Source organism: Mus caroli, chromosome 13, assembly GCF_900094665.2.
Source record: "Mus caroli chromosome 13, CAROLI_EIJ_v1.1, whole genome shotgun sequence".
NCBI lineage: Eukaryota > Metazoa > Chordata > Mammalia > Rodentia > Muridae > Mus > Mus caroli.
This window is the reverse complement of record NC_034582.1, coordinates 40,069,019-40,092,111: the sequence shown is the minus strand read 5'-3', so window position 1 is coordinate 40,092,111 and position 23,093 is coordinate 40,069,019. Positions and strand designations below refer to the sequence as shown.

The window sequence follows — 23,093 nt, the reverse complement described above, 5'->3', positions numbered from 1 at the left end:
TAACGAGTATACATCAGCTCAAATAAGTAAGAGCAGACTACTCCTCAAACACTATTCCTAAACTTCACTGTTCTGCACAGAGAGGCTAAGAAACTGGAATTATGTGCACACTATTGTCCACTACCAAGACCAACCACTTGATGGCAATCTTAACCTATTCCCTTGGAAGACTTCTACACAAGCAAAGAGAGTCTGGGAAGGCTAGCAGAGCAAAACATTTGTGGGGTGCATAGTGTAGAAGGGGCTGGAAAGGCCATGTGTAGCACGTGGTGAGAATGAGAGGAGGAAGCAGGCAAACAGGAGATGCTAGCCTCCCACTGGAGTCCAACCCCACCTCTGCAGGAACTGGTGGAAGGAGATGCATGTCCCTCAAACAGTTCAAGAAAATAGAAACCTAAGGCATCACAGTGCTTTCACATGACATTTCTCAGAACAACTTAAGGATCAACAGGGACGGTAACAAGCAACAATAAATTGACAGCACACTTCCACTAGTATCCGAACACTTCCAGGAATCAAAAGGTAGAGAGAGGTGCATGTTTAAAATTACCATAAGACTTTAGAGAAGCAAATCCTATGAGCACTTTGGGACAAGGCTCTCTTTCTAGTGTGCTTGTTGTGTAAGAACTGGGAAGATAGCCCTATGACTAAGGATGCCTGCCACCATGCCCAGTGACCTCTGTAACCCCATGGACCCAACTCTCGACAAGCTGTCTTGTGACTTTGACATGTTCACCACAGCATACAACGTCCCATCCCACACCAAATAAAATGCATAAAACTCTTCTAATAAAGTAGAGTACATAGTAACGAGTGCATAGTAACTCACTGTGCACAAGTCAAAGTCCCGTGCAGAATGGGTAAATTCCCCTCATAGAACACCATGAGATCATCATGCCCACGAGTGTGGCACATCAGACTATCTTCTAGCAAAGCTAGACCCAAAGACTTGTGCAGTAGTATTAAAGAAGGTGGCAAGATGCAATCCCATGGGGGAGTAGGGGACTCTTTGGGAACAGTGGTGGCACAATACTAAAAACTGAATCAGGTTCTTGTATCTATTAGACACAAGACCCTTTGAGACCCCCAGGGTGGCAAACCCTTAAGATCTACTGCTTGAGCCTGCCAAGTATCTAGGATTGCAGCATAGGCATGTGTCCCCGTGACAAAATAAAATAGCTTTTCACAAGATTCATTACTAAGTATGAGTCCTTTTGAAAATTCTCCCAGGTCATGGAAGAAACAAAAGAAATAATAAATGAATGGGTTTTATTTAAGGAGAGAGTTTCAGATCTCCCAAGAGCCAAATCAGTAGTGAGACACAAAGCATGAACTGATAAGATACACTCATAGAAATGGGGGACATGTGGAAGAAGTGGCCCACTCTGCAGATTTATCCTCAGGGCTGGCCGCACACAGATGACCCTTCTCTTAAGCACAAGTGGTAAACTACTGAGCTACTCGTGTTCCTATCATCCTCCCAGCTTCCTCAGATGAGACAGCTATATATATAGTTTTGTGAACTTTGGGGAAAAGGGTATGGGGGGGGGGGGAAAGTATGCCAAGAGGATGGGTGAGATTTGGCAGCAAAAGAGATTAAGAAATGAACTGTAAATTAAGGGGTTTATACATACCTAGTATTACTAGATACTTTAGAATATCAGTAATCTAGCTTCAAAGATACACCGTATGTAGAACTTCTAACATTTATGTAGCTTAGAAATCAAAACTTATTTTCAAAGTGGGGGGGGGGGGAGGCATTTCCACAAAGACTGCAACACTACAGAAGTTCACTGTGCTAAACAATATTTATAGCACCATCAATATACATATTAAAGTTTAAAACATGAAATGTGTTGCACATGTGGCCTTGTCATTTCACAAGAATGAACACTAATAAGCAGATCCTATTACTCAACTGCCTACTCCTGTGTAGGAATCAAGAACTTTCTAGTGATCCTAGGGGTCTTTTGCCCTTTACACATGGGTTAAACTTAGAAAATGGCCATTAAGCCCTACTAAAATGGCTATTAAACAAAATCACTATAGATATAGAAGGGCTTCCTCGTCCCAAAAGCCCAACATAGGATTCTCATGATCAAGACTACAGATTTTTTTCCTTTCAAGGCCACCACATAAATCCTTCTGCACACACTGTACAACACTGAGAGGTACTCAACCATCCTGCCTTCTACATTAGCTTTCTTTACCTATGAATCTGTTTTTCCCCACTTAGATAGAAAGATCTCATCCAAATAAACTTTGAAAAGTATAAATATTTTGCTACCTTATCATCAGGAAAATGTCACATAAGCACAGAAGAAAACACAACTTACACAATGAACTCCTGCTGTAATCTGCCCCTGTGTCCTACCAGACTGTAACAGGAAGACAGTTTGCATCTTTTTCTGAAGCTGCAATTCTCTAATGTTAACATTACTGTACTGTCAGTGATAAGGGATTGCTATGTTAGCCCTAAGGTGAGGCAGGAAACTGCTTTCTTCCCAACATATTGAAGCCAATCAACAAGAAGGCCTCCAAATTAGTCAGTGTTCTAGCTCCAGCATCCTGCTTTGTATCCATCTGCTAAAGCATCTTGTTCAGGTACACCATGCTGAATAAAACATTCACCTAAAGTCACTCTCGTGACAAGGATCAACTCTTCAAGGCCAGGACCCAGATCATAGGTCTTTATGGAAACACATTAGCAGACAAGGGTCTCACCATGTAGCCTTGGCTGGCCTGAAACTCACTATGTGAAAAGAATGAAGCATCTAAAAACTCCCCTAGTCCCCCAGGTGACCCTGCATGCACAGACCATTATATCATGAAAAAGATGACATCATCAGCAAGGACACCCCTCACAAAAGTCAAGCACAAGGTGGACTGAGAGTGTTGGACACTAGGTCTAAGGCAGGATATAACACATTGACCTACATAGGCAGTTCCTCTTGCAAATGTTCCATAAAATACTTCTGAGCAGCCAGAACGGGGAAAACTTGGCACTGTTGTCATTTAAATTGGGTTTCTAGGTTCTAGTATGTCTTCAGTTTGATCCATTCTTTCCAATTAAGCTCCTCATCAAGGCTTAAGATTCCTGTTTAAAAATATTGAGACAGACCTACATACCGCTAAAAAGACCTCTGCTACCAATTAATCTCCCTCATCCACAGCCCAAACACATACACCAGTCATGGACATCTGTCCTGGCAGCTACTCTCCAGTAGAGCTTAATTTCAAGTCCCAGCCTCTGTCACTGACAGCATCAGTTGCACTCTTTGATTAGAAGGCCTAACTCATCTCAAGGACCTTCTGCAAGGTCTTCAATGCAGCCTTTTCATGGTTGTTGAAAAATGGGCCCTTAACAACTGCCTCCCTGCTAGCCTTATTGACTCCCCAGGTTCCTATGTGGACTTCTGACCTAATTATTCTATAGGAATCTCTTTTGTTTTTTTGCATTTTGTACCAGTTAATGTTCCATGAGAGTGAAAGACATTCCAAGGCAATTCAACTTGGGCATCATGGTTAGACACACAATTTCATCAGAAAAGTAGTGACATCAGGAGTGGTGGTACATGCCTATGACCCCAGCACTCAAGACAGTGAGGCAGGGGCTGGGGAGATGGCTCAGAGGGTAAGAGAACTGACTGCTCTTCTGTAGGTCCTGAGTTCAAATCCCAGCAACCACATGGTGGCTCACAACCATCCGTAATGAGATCTTCTTCGGGTGTGCCTGAAGTCAGCTACAGTGTACTTAAGTATAATAATAAATGAAGCTTTGGGCCAGAGCAAGCAGGGACTGAGTGAGCGGAGTTGACTGGAGCAAGCAGAGGTCCTAAAAATTCAATCCCCAACAACCACATGAAGGCTCACAACCATCTGTACNGCTACAGTGTACTCACATACATAAAATAAATAAATAAATCTTTAAAAAAAAAACAAAAAAAAGACAGTGAGGCAGAAGATTGTCCATCTGAATGAACCACGTGCCAGAATGATGGGAAAGGCCCATGCATTCGAAACTACCCACCTCAAGGTGACTGATGACCTCAAGGGACTATGACCAAAGCAGAGGAGGGTAAAGAACCAAAAACTAGGTTTGTGGCTTCTATGATTGAATTACAGAACCATGATCACCCAGAACCATGGTCACCTTAGTAAATACCTCTCCATTCCTGAGGCACTTCTAATTAACAAATTCCAGCCGGGCGTGGTGGCGCACACCTTTAATCCCAGCACTCGGGAGGCAGAGGCAGGCGGATTTACAGAGAAACCCTGTCTCAAAAAAAAACAAAACAAAACAAAAAAAAAAATCCAGCTACATCATTAAAAGCCTAGTCGAAAAAAAATTAGAAAGGACACCAAGGGAGGGTAACCACAGGCAACACAGGATGAGCAAAATGGCACATGGGATATGAAAGGGAGACTAGGAGAACACAGGGGCAGGAGGGACAAGGAATCACTGTAATGTTTTCAAAATGCAATCCGACTATTTAATAACTTGTGTACTAAATGGGTTTTTTTTTTGTTATTAAAAAAGAGTAACTACTTGCTATTTATCTGAGTGGTAAATTAATTAAATAGGAGTCTACTCCAAAAAGGCATTACCAGGCTTGAGCTGGATAAGCAAACTGCTACTCCATTCTTAAGGTACAGTTTTCCTCATCCATTTTATTCTCATTTATTCTGATGGCTTGAGTGCACAAACCACAGCTAGAGGCTTCCAACACTAACTGTGAAATATGAAGAACAACTTAACTATTACATTCCTGCCTGCTGTACGTCTAAAGAAAGAAATACAGCTTCCATTAAATCTACTCAAAATTGTTTTGCTGGCCAAAAGGGCTTGCTGATCTGAGATGACATTTATAGGGAGCAAATGAAATTCAAATACAGCTAATAGCTCCCCTCTCTTACTGTGTAATTACGTGTACTTGTTATTTGTGTAGCATGTTATTATTTAAATGTTCCTAATTTTAGCCCCAGCAGGCCCAAGGGCCTTGAGAGATTGGCCAAGGTTCCCATCCCCCAGAAGCTTTCTCAATAACCCGTCATTTCATTACAGCCAGGGAAGGGGGCAGAATCTACAGGCAAGGGAGCAGAAGGCTTGCCACCAACAGTTCTCTACACTGCCACACCCATCCACCCAGCTCCAGCAAGGAACTGCAATAACGACGTTAAGTCCTACAGTCAATCCACACCACTGATGAAACAGCTCATGGACTTCCTTAACAAGGCAAAGGCTTGCAGGCCTTGTCACTTCTGGAGCACAAAAGTAAGATGGAAGGTGCACATAATTTTATGACATAAAAAGGAGGTCTATGATATCTTGTGTCCATTTACGTTATTACAGGCCCTGTAGAAGTGGAAGGCTGAGATCAGCCACTCAAACACAGGCTCACATGTTAGCTCTCTGTATTAACAGCAGACATCCACCCAACTCCTTCACACAAATGCTGGGGGCAAAGGGCTAATCATGCGAGCATTTAGTGAAAGTCTTTAAAGAAAATTAAGTCAACCACTTTCAATGTGAAACTAACACTATTTTTTGGTTTTTTTTTTTTTTTTAATTTTTCTTAGAAAGTCCTATAGAAGAAGCAATAGGCTGGAAACATCTTTGTTTTTAAATGACAGGAGAAAGGGCAGGAGCAATAGTGCTGCGGTTATGAGCCCTGACCATTCTTCCAAAAAAATCTAGGTTCAAGTTCCAGCATCCACACAGAAAGTCCTAACTATCTGTGACTTCAGTTCTAGGGTATATGACACCCTCTCACAGACATACATGCAGGTAGAACACAATACAGATACATTTTTTTAAAAAGCTTAACAAGGACAAAAGCATTAAAATAATAATAATAAAAATGGCCAAGTGGAAATAAAGCATGCTGTGTTCAACATAATTTGGAAGATTGAGTATTCCACCATGTGCTCTGAATTCAGATTATCATCTGAAATCCCAGCTCTATAATTTGAACTATAATTCCAATTCTGCTACTGCAAAATAAATGCCTACATAGTAAATGCCTATGTGACTCAACAAAACCTCTACCAAATGTACATTCAAAAAAGATAATTCTCCTGCAGCATATCTGCCTGCATACTGTGATGGTTCCTGCCATGATGATAATGGTCCTCTGAAAAAGTCAACTTCAATGAAATGTTTTCCTTTAGAAGAGTTGCTGTAGTCGGGTTGTCTCTTCACAGCAACAGAAACCCTAAAACACCCAAGGACACGCACACGTTTTCAAATCAGAAGATGTCCTGGAACTTGGAGGAGCAAGTGGACATGATCTTCCCCCTAACCAAGAAGTTAACTGCAACTGATAGGGTAGCAAAGAAAAGAAAACCAGTTTCCTCCCCTGGAGTATCTATTTTAGCCTGGGTGTCTTTTGTCATATGCCTTGTGTCTTAATATTGGTTTGGTTTTGTTTTAGTGGGATTGTTGTTTGAAAAGAGAGGAGGGAGATTAAAAGAGCAAAGTTGAGTGGGTAGAGAAGTGGGAAGGATCTGGGAGGAGAAAAAAATGGTATTTTCAATTTTTAAAAAAGCACCACCCTACCACTAGACACCTCCCCTCCTAGTAAAGGCTGTGTGGTCAACCTTTACTGCTACCATATACATTCCATAATAATAAAAACTAAAATAGTAGAACCATGTCATCTGATGGCTGAGAATTAAGCCAAGTTTTCTTTAGAAATTGTATATAAACACAGAGGTGGGCAAGCGCCTACTAAAACCAGAAGAGGGTGTTGGCTCCTTGGAAGCCGGAATGACAGACAACTGAGAAACACGGGAGGTGGGACCCAAGCTCTAGTACTGTGACAGAGAAAGCTCCCCATTGCCCTTTGCCACTTAAGTCAATAAATTCCTCCTTGTTTCACAGCCACAACCCCATTCACCCATGCCAGGGCTACACATGACCTATAGAACATATAGGGATGGGATATCCTACCATAAGAAATGTACTGGTTCAGATATGCAAGCCACCCACAGGCTTTCTGAACAATTGGTTCTCATGTGGAGGTGTGGTTTGGATGTGGGGGGCGGGGGGGGGAGCTTTTCTGGAGATTTCATGGCCTAGTTACAATTCCTGTATATTCTCTGCTTCTTAACTATGGATGCAATGTGACATCATGCCTTCCCTTCTTACTGGGCTGCATTCCCTGAACTGTGAGCCAAATAAATAAGCCCTTCCTTCTTGCACATGCACTCTATTCTCAACATCAACTCCAGCTCCAAGGTCTTGGGGGGTGGGGGCGTTTCAGGAAAGGTGAGGTGTGGAGGGGAGGTGAACACCCTATTGCACAGCATTCTGGGTTAAGTGGGAAAAAGTATGCCCACAAAAAAGGAGTTATTCCCATTTTGGTAATTGTGCTTTCTTTCTGGCTCTTGCCAATAAAACAACCAAACTTTGCTCAGCATAGCTACCTTCAAGATTCTGGTGTAGGAGTGATTGTGCTAAGACAGACTTCACTCTGTGTAGATTCAGGTGGTCTCAGAACGTATAAGACCTCATGTGCCTCTGTCTACTAATGTAGGTACCACATTGCCTGGTTAAATATTCTTAATAATACCAGGAACTCAAGCCCTGAAGAAACCTGATCTGCAGAGAGACAAATGTGATCTTGGAAACAGCCTGAATAACATCAACAAGAACAAGAAATTGGCATATAAACAGCCATTTCACAACCAAAAAGCCTTTGAAACAATACAAATGAGCAAGTCAGTCCTGTAGAAGGCTTTACAGATAAGAATCCTAGCTGCCTGAACCAGAGTTTGATCCCCAGAACACACAGGATATAGTGGTCATATACAATTCCAATAGTCCTATAAGCAAGAGGGGAGAGAAAAAAAATCAGAGACTTGGCCAGAATATCTAGCCTAAAGTATGTGGACCAGCAGCAATATAAACAGGAGAAACCGTGCTTTAACAGGGCAAAGGGGTGAAACAGGATTACCTCCGTGTACCTGCACACCAGATGACAGAGATACAAACAAATAGATGAGACAGATTTGGAGAAAGAGGGTACACGGGGGATGAGGACAGATCTGCCATAGTGGCACCTATGTGTAATCCCAGGAGCTAGTTAGAAGCACTTGGTGCTGATACAAGATCTTTACTTTTGTTCATAAATCTAAATAGTAGCATTACTATAAATCCTGGATGGCTGTCTAACTCCTTCTCATAACACCAGTTAGGAAAGTTTATATTTAATTGCTGAAAATAAACAAAGAATACTACTAAGGCACTGACTGCTACTCCTAGACAACACTCCTGCTCCACTCTTACTCTAGGATTCAATCCAATGATTTCTCTCTCATCACTCAAATATTCACGAATTAAACCAGGAAAAATACTGTATAATAAACCATCTCAAGAAATACTCTCTACAGAGGGCTTACAGTTTACTCTGTTGCAACCAAGAAATGGAAAAATGCCATCTAGAATTTACATAATTCTCCAAATGACCCTTTTGAATACATGTTGGCTCAAATGAGCACTGCTGAAATCAAAAGGATCCTCAGTAGGTCAAATTGAAAGGATGGCTCAAAGGTTAAGAGTGCTTCTTGCTCTTCTGGAGCTCCAGGTCCAAATCCCAGAATCCACATGGCAACCCACTCTGGCTCCAGGGCCTGAGAACTGATGCTCTGTCTGGACTCCTCAGACCCTAGGTTTGCACATGGTGCACACATAATACATAAAGAAAAAAACACCCATACAAGAAATAGTAAGAAGATAGAGCACCATCTTAAGACTGTAAAACAGGGGCTGGAGAGATGCCTCAGTGGTTAAGAGCCCTGACTGCTCTTCAGAAGGTCCTGAGTTCAAATCCCAGCAGCCACATGGTGGCTCACAACCATCCATAATGAGACCTTCTGGTGTGTCTGAAGACAGCTACAGTGTACTTATATATAATAATAAATAAATAAATCTTTAGGCCAGAGGGAGCAGGCTCAACCAGATGAGCAGAGATCCTGAATTCAAATTCCCAGCAACCACATGATGATTCACAACCATCAGTAAAGCTACAGTGTACTCATAAAATACAGGCAGTGGTGGCGCACGCCTTTAGTCCCAGCACTTAGGAGGCAGGGGCAGGCGGATTTCTGAGTTCGAGGCCAGCCTGGTCTACAGAGTGAGTTCCAGAACAGCAAGGGCTATACAGAGAAACCCCGTCTCGAATGAGAGGCAGAGAAAGTAAGAAATGTGAGCCAGTTCCCTCCACTTTTCCAGATCTGTTTGACAATCACAGGAATAAATAAATCTTTAAAAAAAAAAAAAAAAAAACTGTAAAACAAGTTGGGTACATAGTGGAGTTCACAGAAGTGGTCTTAGAAAACCATCCTGGGGCTGGTGAGATGGCTCAGTGGGTAAGAGCACCCGGACTGCTCTTCCGAAGGTCCAGAGTTCAAATACCAGCAACCACATCGTCGTGGCTCACAACCATCCGTAACGAGATCTGACGCCCTCTTCTGGACTGTCTGAAGACAGCTACAGTGTATTTACATATAATGAATAAATAAATAAATAAATAAATCTTTTTAAAAAAAGAAAAAAGAAAACCATGCCATGACCCTATAAAATGAGTCAACAAACAGATCCACTCTATAACTATTACTTCCAAGGAGAAACCTTGGAGTACTGAGTTTCCAACTAAGGCAAACAAAAGGGAACTGGTGCAACACAGTAGCAAGCAAAGCCATCTCAGACAAGAGAGAGGTAAAAACCAAAATCCAAATGATTCTCTTATTTCCATAATCATCATATACACACATGAGAAACTGGAGGTTGCAGGGAGGCAGAGGAGAAATGCTGGAAGGCATTGTGAGCTATAACATGGCAGCTAGTTAGTACACTCTAAGTGCTGATTCCACTGTTTCCAAAGCCAAACCTATAAGACAACAACAACAACAACAAGGTCTCTTCCTGTGGTTTTCTTGTTGTTAGCCAAGTACAAAGTGGAACATAAACACGGTTCATTCAATAATATGTAATAAAGGAACATACAATAGACTATGAAATATATCACACCTGGAACCAGATAACAACCAAATGTTTTCTGATTACTTTAGCATTCATCTTTTAAAATGCTACTGAATGAGAGGCAGAGAAAGTAAGAAATGTGAGGGCCAGTTCCCTCCACTTTTCCAGATCTGTTGACAATCACAGGAAGAGATTGAGCATTCTAACTGTTGTACACCCATGCCTTATATCAACTGGTCAACAAGGAAGCCAACAGGGTGCTCACAGGCTGGTAGCACATAGCACAAAGGGCAGTAGGTTTTTAGAATATTTCCTCATGTAGGGTACAAGTCTCCACATTCCAACAAGATCATTAAAGGTTCCTGTGCACTCACTGGGTAGATTACATACATACATACATACATAGAAGATACAGGGTAACATGCGTACATACATGATGAATAAGTAAATAGATGTCACATTGATTTCATAAAATCTACCAGACTGACACACCTTCCCAAATATTTATTATTTTGTAAAGAAACATAAAAATATATCTATAAATACAATAGGATGTCTGAAATATATATTCATACAGCCAAAACTCTTAGCTTAGTAAGCTTGCTTGTGCCCAAGTCAGAACAAGGCACTACAGAAAGACTCCATCCAGTTCCACTTTCAACTCACCATTTACCGCCTTCAGGCTCCCGGGAAGGCCTTCCCCGTGCTGCCTTTTCTGTGCATTCTTGAATTCCTTTAGTGACAAATACAGGACTTTTCGTACAACTCTCTCTTCTGACCACGGGATCCCATCGCTGTCATCCTGCGGAAGGAGAATTACTGAAACTCAGACACACAAATATTCAGACCCATATTTCACTGTAAAATTCCTACTGGGTGCAGTGGATATATCTAACTCTTGAAAAAAAAAAAAAAAAAAAAAAAACAGATAAATTTAAGGACACCCTGATCTATGATGTAAAAATCCTGGACAGAGTGGGGTGATGGGGTGTTGCATGTCACATTCCTAACAAGCATTATATGATCCAGTACCAGAGTATGAAATGGTAATACATTCCTTCTGCGTAAAACTCACGGAAATCCTCCAATGAAGGAATGCAAGCAAGTACCCTGATTTCCTGCATACCCCAATCTCCCCATCAAGGGTCTCCTAGATCAGTGGTTCCCATCCTTCCTGATGCTGTGCCCCTCTAATAGAGACAGTTTCTCATATTGTGGTGACACCCCCCCCAACCATAACAATATTTTCACTACTTCACAACTGAAATTTTGCTACTATTATGAATCATAGTATAATGTTTTTTCCATAGTCTCAGACAAGCCCTGTAGAAGGGGTAGTTCCATCACTCTAGGCTGAGAACCACTGTTTTAGATAGAGTAAAGGAAACAAGATACCACTTCCACCTTGCCCTAACTAGAACTCCTTCACTCCTGATAGGCCTGCCAAGATTGTATACTGTTGCAGGGCAGCACCTTTAGAGGACCAAGAAAAACCAAGAAACTGTGCCAACCTAACCTAAAAATTACAAATAACTGCTAAACCTGTAATGAGAGGCATGCCACCAGGGACTTTCAAAGTCATTAGAACCAGCAACATGAGGCTTTTAAGTAACACCCCATTTGTGGAATTCAAATAATTAATCAAGAGGCAGATGATGCGGATATATAACACATGAAGAGCGAAATGTGACGGAATTAACTTTCCCTTGAGTTTTCATATGACTGTCCAAGTAGAAAACCTGCAACCAAGTGATAGTGTTAACTACAGGTGGGAGATGGGCTTCTCAGGCTAAGAGCCACCTTTTACACATCCAGGGCCTATTCATTAAAGCTGCCAGTGAAATTCTCATCTCTACTACCCATTCTCATTCTTTTCATGTGTCTCCACAACAATGATGTAAGATTACAAACTAATATTTCCTCCATCAACAGTTTATAAACCACAAAGTTCCAAAGCAGCTCTGCCTATGAAACTCCAATGAAGATTTACTGTTTTCTGTGAAGGCTGGAGTCTTTACCTTGACTAGGGCTCTAGATAAAAGAATCAACTACCCCACCCCCCAACTGAGGTCTATTTAAAAAATAAACCATGGAAGGTGGAAATGCCTACAAAGAAAGCCACATTCAAGGTTGAGTTACTGACACGAGCAATTTTATTACACCTATAAATACTTTACATTCCGGAGAAGCAGGCTATGAATGGCAGAGATTGTAGTTTCAAGTGCTAGACATAAAAATCACACAGATGCACAACAATTCTTTTTATCATTTACATGGCTGGTCAGGACCTATCACCTTAGTAAAATGACTTAATGAACTTACAGACTCAGAGTTCTATCTAGAGGGTCCCCACTGCTCCCTAACAATGCATGGTACACAGAGCAAAATTCCTAGTCAGCCACACATTCTGCTGTGGCTATCTCCTCATTCTGAGGTGCCATACACAGAACAGTCTACAGAATGATAGGATCAGAATAGAAGCCTGAGGAGAAAAGCACTGAGCAGAGGGCTTCATCCTTATTTCCCTCCTCCCACAATCCACCCCATTTTTCCCATACTTACCTTCCTACTCTTCAACCTCAGACAACATCTACTGTGAAGTGCCTGAATTACAGCCATGTTGATGATTTAACCTCTGCTACCTTTATATTATCCAACCATCACTAAACACAAAAGGCTTGACTACATCTCGCCTTCTCAGCAACCCATGTACATACTGCCTCCGACACTCTAGCCCACCTAGATGAAAGGAAGACAAAGTCTTTATCTGAATGTAGGCATGGACATAATTTAATGCCAGTCATAGTACTGGAAGAAAAACATTACACATGTGTTGCTCATACACAACCATATCTGTATAGGTTCCTGCTTTTCTAGATCTTCCAAGAGTCTCATGCCCTAAACCCTTTTTAAATCTAGCATCTCTATCTTGGGGGTTGGAAAAGTGTCTTACCCATGGTAGGCATCATGGCTCTCCCTCCCTACAGATAGAAAGTTAGTTCAATAGTGAAAAGAAATTCCTCATACCCAAGCAACATGTTCACTGTGAGCGGAGTTTCTTTTCTTTAGCTACTTATTTGACAACCTTTGGAGCAATCCTAAAATATTATTTTTTTAAAGGGGTGGGGAGGCAATTGGTCAGAAAGCAAATTTGATATTTAGGCAAAATACTTTTGACAGAAATTAGAATGCAAAATCCTCAGCTGTTCCAAGTTCCAAAACAAGAATCTCAGGAAGTGGTGGACACATTGGACTAGGGAGACAGCTCAGCAATTAGATGTCATTTTCCACAACCTACAAAGATGGAAGGGAGAACCAAATCCACACAGAACCAAATCTTCCAGGCCATGTACAGATGACCTTCATGGAGACTCAGACTATGAAAATGCCACTGTCTGAATTGATACCAAGGTCTCATAAGTGCTCACTGATAGCCAAGCGCCCTCAATGTACTTCATGGACTAATTGTGATTTCTTTGCTCAGCTGATAGTGGTGGCATGACAAATCTGAAAAGGCAGGATGCCCAGCCATTTCCTCCTCCTTGGATAATATTTCAGGTACCAGCAGTTAAATCATTCTACAAGACAATGCTATCCTGTTCCAACAACAGTTTAAAACAAGAAGAAGCCAGGTGCGGTTGCGCATGCCTTTAATCCCAGCACTCAGGGGGCAGAGGCAGGCGGATTTCTGAGTTCAAGGCCAGCCTTGTCTACAGAGTAAGTTCTAGGACAGCCAGGGCTATACTGAGGAAACCGGGGGGGGGNGGGGGACCACACACACAAACAAAAACAATGAAGAAACAGTAAAAAATGGGGGCTGAAAAGTATAGGCTGCACTTCCAGAGGATCCGGGTTTGTTTCCAAGAGACAGTATGGTGGTTCGCTGCAGTTCCAAAGATTTGAAACCCTCTACTGGACTTTCTGGATTTGCTGGCACTATATACACAAGTGGTGCGTGCACCAATCAAACACCCATATACATAAATAATATTACATAATAATACACTTAAAATAAAGTGGAACTCAACAGTGCTTCCTGATAGGGACTAAACACTTCCCTGGCAGTGAAAGGCAGAGGGGATGAAAAGCACTCAGAGAAAGGCTGCAGAAAGGATGTAACTTCAACTTGGGGCATGGCCACTTCTGTCACTTTGATACTGGGAAAAGTTTCCTTCCACAGAATCCTCTCAGATCAATTCAATGCTAATCCATGCTTTAAAACTCTTTTCTAAAACATCCAAAAAAAAAAAAAAAGCTGGTAAAATATAATTCACAGCCAAAAGCCAAAAAAGCATCCAGGAAACTTTCTAAGAGGGGGTGAATTTGATTTTAAAATAAAAACATAACAAAGTTTTCTCAGAACCCTTTCTTGGGATAAAGAATGAGCCTGAAAACGCTAATACAAGGAGTTTTACTCCCTAAATAAATGTGGCTTTACTTTGATCACTGCCCTTTTTTTAAAGTTACAGTTGAAATTGGATTAGGAACTTCTGCTGAAAACGATTTATTTCATAACACAGCTCTGACAGACTGAACCTCAGGCCACCAGCTGTGCTTTTATAAAAATCTGCTGGGTAGCTGCCAAGTCAGCTCTTTTGCGTCTGAACATGTCAGACATCCGTTGTCAAGTAGGTAGTGGCATGGCAGGAAGATATCTACACATTTCGCCATGACTGGGTACATTCAGAACAGAGTAGTCAGAACTAATCCCTCCTACATCTCTTATCCTGCCATATTTAAAGATGCCAGATCTACAGCAGGATTATCTGAACTCACACAATGTACAATGCAACAATTAAAGCACTCACACAAAATTAAATAATGACTTAGCTATAAAGTTCCATCATAGGAACTTGTTCTAGACAGTACTGTGTATGACACTGGTTAAGATTTCAAGTGACCATATGAGCTATTTGATAATGCATATTATTACATCATACTCAGTGCCCATCCACATAACCATCCTGCAAGTGATTTCAACCCTACCTGCTACACATGGCCTTCCCATCATTCAGAGAAGGTATACATATATAGCATTCTGTGCAGATGCTCCTAAACCCACCACAGGATTATGCCACTGTTAAACCCATAGTAATTTAAAAACACTGTGAAGTACAAAATACACTGAGACATACAGTTATGTTGTCAAACACTGTGCAGTTCCAACTGGAGTAAAAAGAAAATAATAGAACATACTTCTGAGGAAGAAATCTAAAAACATATTTCACAATATTATGGCTTCTACTAATATATACTACTTTCACATACCACTAAGGAAACCAGTGCAATGTCAGGGCCAAGCGTACAAGACAATGCAGTTTACAGTGCAATATATGTATGTATGCATGTATGCATACCATGTGCGTGTGCATGGCCACGCGCACACCAACACACACACAATAGTATATTTGTGTATAATATAAAAATATAATATAATTTTATAATATATTATAATTTATAATAATAATAAAATTAATATAATTTTATATGCTTTTAAATTACTTTCCAGAAATCAAGGCTATAAACCAAGACACTGGAGACTGAGGCCACTCAAAGCCATATGACTGTGATTCTCTTTTGCCTCTACTTCACTCAAAAACCCTGGCTTATGAGCAAGGAGTTAAAAATACGCTCCTTCCCACGGAACATTACTGAGTCCCTTTACAAGCTAATTCACTATCCAGCTGGCTTATCGGCTCAGCAGTAAACCAACAAAAATAAGCACCAGCACATACACACCTCTACACTGTCCATCCAGACAAACTATACCAATCATTAGGTTTTACTGATAGTAACAGAGTCTGCAAGTCTGACCATAAATATTACACTAGTGTAATTGTTATAGAAACAGCTAATTGTGCCTTGTGTCCATTCCCTACTAAATACCCTACCTTACATGAAATAGATTACATCTATAGACACACCCTTAAATACCTGCCCCACCCATTCTACTACTTCCTTTTGCACTGGAATGCTGCTGTGCACCACATAGTATGTTTCCAGCCTTTTACCTTTTATAATAAGCCTATGAAACATCACCACACTTTATTTATATAACACTGCGGATCACATCCTGCCTTCGATCTCATGATGGTTATAGGGAGCACCAGAACAGCAAAACAGGAGCGTCAAAGGAAATCTGTGAAAAGTGCTGAAACACATGGCAAACAAAATACCTATAATAGGGCTTGGTAAGACACATTACCAATACTACTGTTCAAAGATGAGAAGAAACAATGTATGCAACTTTAACCCTCATGGACTTTCATGAAAACTATCCTAATTGCCCAGGGGGAGGGGGAGGGGGAGAGGGAGAGGGAGAGAGGAGGGAGCATGCTATCCTTAATAAATTCATTTACCATACATAAGCCCCCTCTTTTTTATCTGCCACACGAAAATCTCATTGATGTACCTATCACACTTTAAAAGTATGCCCTCGGCGTCTCAATGCACATGACCTCTGGGAATCTTTAACATTTTCCTTCCACCATGTGTGGTGGTAAGCCCCTTTAATCCATCTCTTGAGTTCAAGGCTAGCCTGGTCTACAGAACCAGTTCCAGAACAGTCAGAACTACACACAACAAGCCCAAACAAAACACTCAACAAACCAAAACATGAGATGCGTTATATCACATATTTAGTCTCCTGGCCTACAGGCTCTCTCAGCATCCCTCTGTTGGTATGCTGATAGCATGGATGACATGCATTGCCCTCTACCTTAAACGTTCTAGGCCCAGGGCTGGGCTTCCTATCCACAAGAGGTCCTTCAAAATATAATCCAGACATTTCCGTTCTTCCCCCACTCCCCCCACTGTCAACACTGACCAACTCCTGCCCCCATTAAACCTGCCTTCATACTATATTCGACTTTAATTGGCTCATTTCACCACCAGTGAATTCTATCAATGGCTACCTATGGATTGTAAATTTGTAGCTTTTTGTTCTGGTTTTATGTTCACTTCTGTATTGTGTATAAATGAGAGGCTGACCTGGAACTTGCTATGAAGAGTAAGCAAGAAAACCAAATGACACTAACAGGATAGTCAGTATACACTATAGGCATCCAGCTTCCATTTATTCTGGAACGAGGAAATTATTCTCTGCCATTAAATTTATGAGACACACACTTAAACATCAATCAGGCTCTCAACCACCTCTACAAAAGGCCACCAACCAATTCCTGTCCCAAATAGCTTCGCTTCTCATACTGTCTCTAAAACAACTGCCCGACAGTGAACAACTAAATATATCTATATATCACTTTGCCTAACTCAAGGCACCTGCAAATACAGGAGAGGGGGCAGCCTGGATAAGTTCTCAGATCCTATCTACCAAACACTTCTTTATTTCCTTGATTCCCTTATTGAGAAGGTGTCAAGATCTCAGGCAGAGATTATTTCAGTATCTTTGTCACCCTCAATCAAAGCAAATAGATACCAGGCAATTAATATTCATGTTCCACGAATAGTGACAATTTGCCCTGTGATTCAACTGTAAATCAACAGTGGACTTTCTCATGAAATAAATATAACACAACACCCCCGACCTTTTTTCATAGCCTCACATAAACAGGAAGGAAACAAATAGGTTTCATTACCAGCCATGTCTATCTCAATTACCTGCCAATGGCTTGTGGTTTTATAACAAAAAGCAAACAATTCCATAAGATGCTTACCACAAGAGGTCTGCTGCAATAAGAATCTACTTACATTAGTCCTAATCTAAGGATAAGCTTTAGTTTATTTCACTATTCTACAAATGTGTCTGTTTCCCATCTACTTTTCCTTCCTTTGAACCTGGAGCTCACGTTTTGAGCTTCTTTTAGTTGGCTAGGAAACACCAGTGAAACTCCACTAGCAGAGGCTACAGACACTGGACACTGGCACACAGCTGTGACAGCTCAGGCCCTCACTCTATTTTGATATGGCCTTTGCCTTGAATAAAATAAACTCACAATCAACATTCTAAAGACAGTACTGGCATGTCTGTGCTCACACCTTTAATGGGATCAGTATTGCATTAAACTCTGTATTGTGGACATTCTCTATTAAGTCTAATTGGCAGGCATTTGGGATTAGATGGTATTTGTTGAAGAGATGAAGCTTTCGGAAAATGAAACTCGCAAAAAAAAAAAAAATAGACAACTACTGCTAAAGCAAAATCATAGATTATCGGACTCGCAAAAATAGACAACTGCTAAAATTATAGATTATCAGAACATCTCATTTCCTTGAAAGTAATAATTGCCTAAAATGAGAAATCAATGTTCTCCTAAATGGGGGGAGTGGGGGGGGGGTGTGTGAGCAGTGCACCCAAGGGCTCTAGATGACACAAAACATTTTATTCACTGAAACACAAAACTAGCACCTGCCACCTTCCAGGAACTGAACTATACTGTTCCACAGCTCCAAATGAATGAGGAAATATCCTTCCGAGTCACAGACAAGCAGGTTCTGTTCTCCCAACATTACAGAGGGATGAACGGATGCAGGAATAGCAGCATGGGTACAAAGAACTGACTGTTCCCTGAAGCTATCAGAGGGAAGAAGTTTGAAAGGACTGATAATTATTTTATTTCTGTATCCACTCCTTGAGAATATGTGTTCGCACAGATCAGAACATCTTATAGGCTTTCTGCACTGTTAGTGTCCCAGGAATCAAACTCTGATCCCAGATGCATTTATCCCTGAACCTTATCACCAGCGGTTAAAATGATTCAACAGAGCCCTCCTTCATCAAAAATAGCAATTAAATACAAATTAATTGACTAGAAGAAATGTTTTTATTTACATTTACATTAACTGCTGGTGAAAAAAACTGCCATAATAAAGAAAAATTTTAAATGCCTGATAGAGTCAGATCAAATTCCTGACCTCAAAGAAGCCATTTTCAAAATTTAACAGAATTCCCCACAAAGAAAGACAGCAGGTACTCCCCTAGAGAAAAAGTTCTCTGGTAATTACCATAAACAGGAACGGGAGCCAACTTTCTGAGTGACAATACAAGAACAAGGGGGGAGGGAGGGAAAAAACACCTGTGAAATTAACATCACAAAAAAATTATATGGACAAGGTAGGGGAGAGTGTAATTACCCAAGTGAGAGGAGGACAGAAAAGGGGGTGGTTGTGAGCTACACAACACAGCATGGCCTTATTAAGGAGCGAACACTGAAACCCAATGCAACCATTTTTGGCTTTACAGAGAGTAGAGTGCAACCCACACTGAGCAATCTACACTTGAATTTAACTGAAAATGAATTTCTTAATGCTCCAGGTGTTACTTCCCATACATTCCTTTAAAGCTTTTTTTTATTATTATTTCTTATTAACTTATTTGTATGTGCACACTTGCTGTGGACCCTTTAACCTATCCCAATAGTTGCTGGGAGGAGTGGTTAACTGGAAGTATTTCGACCCACTGAGCCATCTCACAGGTCCACAAAACCTCTTTAAAATGTTTTTAAATCTCTGGCTTAAAAAATCAGAATAAAATAACCTATTCTTCTAAAGCATTTTTTTTTAAAGCCTCTATCTATTCAAGAAAACATGTAAAAAGGAAGGACCTATCCATACATAATGCTGCTATCAGTTGCTAGGTCTAGTTCCCTTGTACCGTCACCTATTGCATAGTACAGCTTACATTCATTGACAGTTGTCTATTGACTATATTGAAATGGTTCTTAAAATATATATAAAACAATATCCATACTAATAAATGTGATTTAAAGCTAGTATTGATTGAAAGGTATTTTTTTAAAAATCTACACATCTCCCCCCTTGGACCCTCCTCACTAGTTTTATTTGCTTTTTTTGCTTTTTTTTTTTTTCTTCTTCTTTTTGAGGTGGAGGAGGGAGTTAGACAAGGCCTAGCCTTCAATTCATAATACTTGGCTTCCACTACGTGCTAGGGCCACAGGCATATGACTAACCTACCTTAGCTGTCTATCAGCAGCTACATTGCTAACTGCAAAACCTTGTGCTATAAATGCCCGTAGTTGAACTTCCTGAACTTTGTTCTGCACAGCCATGACAGACATTCATGGATGAGGAATCATACAGCAGTCCCAAGGTAAGAAGACCATTGGGCGGTCTGTCTTCCTAGGGACTAAGGTTTGAGCATACCAGAATAAAACTCGGAAAATGACTAATGCAGTTTGAAGCTCTGGTTCTTGCTGCAGTATTCCATGCTAAACCAACACACACTTTATTGCCCTGTCCTTTACAAGCAGTGCTTTAAGGCAGGTATAGCAGTAGAACTCAGTAAATAGAGCAGAGATCCTCCTACTGTGGTTAAAGGTGTGTTGTTTTGCACCGTCATATATAGGTACAACTAAGAATTTTAAATATCATACATCTTATTTCGACTTACATACCCACACAAAACATACACCATGACACCCACCCCAAAAATAAGCAAGAAAAAGGGGACACAGCAGAATTATTAGCAACAGCAGGAAAATAGTAAGTCTAAAACCAGACTGGACGGTATAGCGTAATAAATAAGTTAACAAGCCAATACACTGCCCAAATGCCTATCAATTGACAACCAAAATAGGTAGGTGAATACAACAACCAAAAAAAAAAAAAAAAAAACATTTACCAATAAAAAAATAATTTTTAATAAATTGTGCATCTGGGCAATTATCACTGTGTATCTTTTCATAGTAACTGGTATAGAAGATGTCATGCAGCTATGAAGTGATTCTATTGATATAAATCCATGTTACTTAATTTGACTTAAAAAAATTAAATTACTTTGAAAATGTTAACCCCAGTAAAATTAACTTGGTAAAAGTTCTAGAAGTACCATTAACTGAACAAACATATCAATTGTACTGTCATTTGATTGTATGCAAAACAAAACTAATTACTTTCCTTCAATCAAGACTGCAAAAAGTAGTGAATGCAAAGGAATTATTAGTGCGGGCACTGTAAACAAAATGCAAGTTCGTCTGAAATGTGTTTAAAGCTCTATGTCCACAGTTGCCCCTGTAATTTAGACTCACAACTCAAAAGGACAGGGTTATGAGATTGCAACAAGGGGAGGAGGAGCCCATGTTCACAAGGTTAAATACAAAGTTCTCACGGACTTTCAGGATTCCTCCGTGCTGTGGTCAGCAGGACTGACTCCACACCTCTCCTCTCTCTTACACCTCTTTCCCTGTGTATTTTACTTTAGCTGATCTTCTTTTCTTATTCAAATACTACTTTTCCAAAGTATTCTCTGGGCATTCTACAACCAAGTCTAAACTGTTTTAACTTTCTTTAGAAAATACATTTCTCTTCCTTAAGGGGGAGAGTCATTGGAGGAGACTCAAAGAAATTCAAAGGAGCCCCCAAAGCTAATTCAAGTAATTTGTTCATTTCAAATTTGGACCCACACTCTATAAAAACCTATTTTTGACATTATGAAGGCATCTAAATGTCCACTTGTGAACTACGACCCATGTCTGTGTATGCCCATCTGTAGTCTGTAATAGGTGTGCCTGTTGATCAAGAATACAGGTTTTCTCAAAGTGTCTCTACACTCAAAAAGTTAGTGTAATATTAGAAGTCAAAACAGTGTTGTTACATGTGTGCATATCACACCTTGTCTTGGGTGACTAACTTTAGCCTTCTTTGTTTTCAGCTACTTTCAAAGAACTTAACTTCTAGCCTCTTTAGCTTCCAGTGGCTGCCTATGTACCCTGCTTTGCAGAGACCCCCTCCCTCCCTCAAGTACGCATGAGTACCACAGTTCGTTTTCCTCTCCTGCCTGCACCCTACTCCTTCCATAAGGATCTTTGTAATACAAACCATATCTCCCTTGTAAGGGAACACTACTTGACAGAGTACTGGAAATAAGTTTCTGCACTGAAATCATAAGAGATGTGGATATGGAGAATTGGCTCAAGGGTTTCCTGGCAGTTCTTATTTCTCAATGAAGAGGATGGAAGGGTAAATCACTCAACTGTGACGCTTCCTGCCTTCTGGGCAGACAACTAAGCTCTGCAACACTGTTCACAGACTTAGTATTGGACAGTATACTGTTTCTGAATAAAATGTGTCTGTCTCTAAAGTGCTTCCCTCAGACCTAACATTTTGAAGTCCAAATAAGAGCCCAGATGAGAGATGAGAGCTTTCTCAGATGGGTACAAGGTTTCTATTGTAATTTAAGTAAAGTACTCAGTAGGCCTACTTAGTGTAGAAACAAACCCAAAACAAAAATCACAAACAAATGCCACTCCACACAAGTTGCTATCCTCCAACAACCATAATCATTTAGTCAAGATGTGAAAAACAGGAAACTACACTGTGGTGAGAATGAGAAACTGTGCTTTGAAAAGCAGCTTGCCTATTCTCCCAATAGTCAAGACACCAAACAAGCAACAAGCCAGAATCAAACCCAACAGAAGGAATGCAAACCCATGTCCACACGAATCATCTCCATTGTAAACATGTTCAGACTGCATACTCAAAATGACTAAGACACACATGTCCCCAAACTAATGAATTCCTGGACTCCAAGAATGCTTTTTATCAATATAAAATCTCTAATTGAACAGAACTGTCTTTCACACCCTAAAATATCTGTTGTGCTACCTTTCACAGCTTCCTTTCCCTTCACTGTCAGAAGCAGTGCCTGAATAGGAAACCACAGATTTTCTGCTCCCTATATATTGGTACAAACAAATGAAGAATAAATTCAAGACAGGAGGTTACAGCAAGAGATGACCACACATGTCTTTTGTGAATCTCATTCCGACCTCCCAATGTATGAATACATTCTCTGCTGCATTGGTACCAACAACAGAATCTGATGTGTGTCTCCACATGAAAACATACTGTCAGGAAGCAGGAAGGACAATGTCACAATCATGTGACATTTAGAGTTCCTAGTCTCCTATAGAAATCTCAGAAAATGCTGGCATGTGTTAGTTAATACATTAATCTGAGTTCAAGAAACAAGACTTAAAGAAATGGGAAAGATGTATTTAAGTGTGCAAAGTCTACAGTTTATATGGGAAACTGCTCTTCCTTGTACAAGTTACTGAGCTACTACTTACTCTGTACATGTGAAAGATGGCAGAGTTAATTAGGACTGTTTTTTTTTTCTTTTTTTCTTTTT

The 23,093-nt window shown here is 40.5% G+C and overlaps 1 protein-coding gene across 1 annotated transcript in view; it reads right to left on the bottom strand.

The window, feature by feature from the left end:
- Jarid2 (jumonji and AT-rich interaction domain containing 2) overlaps positions 1-23,093 on the bottom strand; it is a 184,813-nt gene that overhangs the window by 84,397 nt on the left and 77,323 nt on the right. Inside the window, exon 2 of the mRNA XM_021180733.2 lies at positions 10,652-10,787. Coding sequence (XP_021036392.1) covers positions 10,652-10,787 — 136 coding nt within the window. The remainder of the gene's footprint in view (positions 1-10,651; positions 10,788-23,093) is intronic.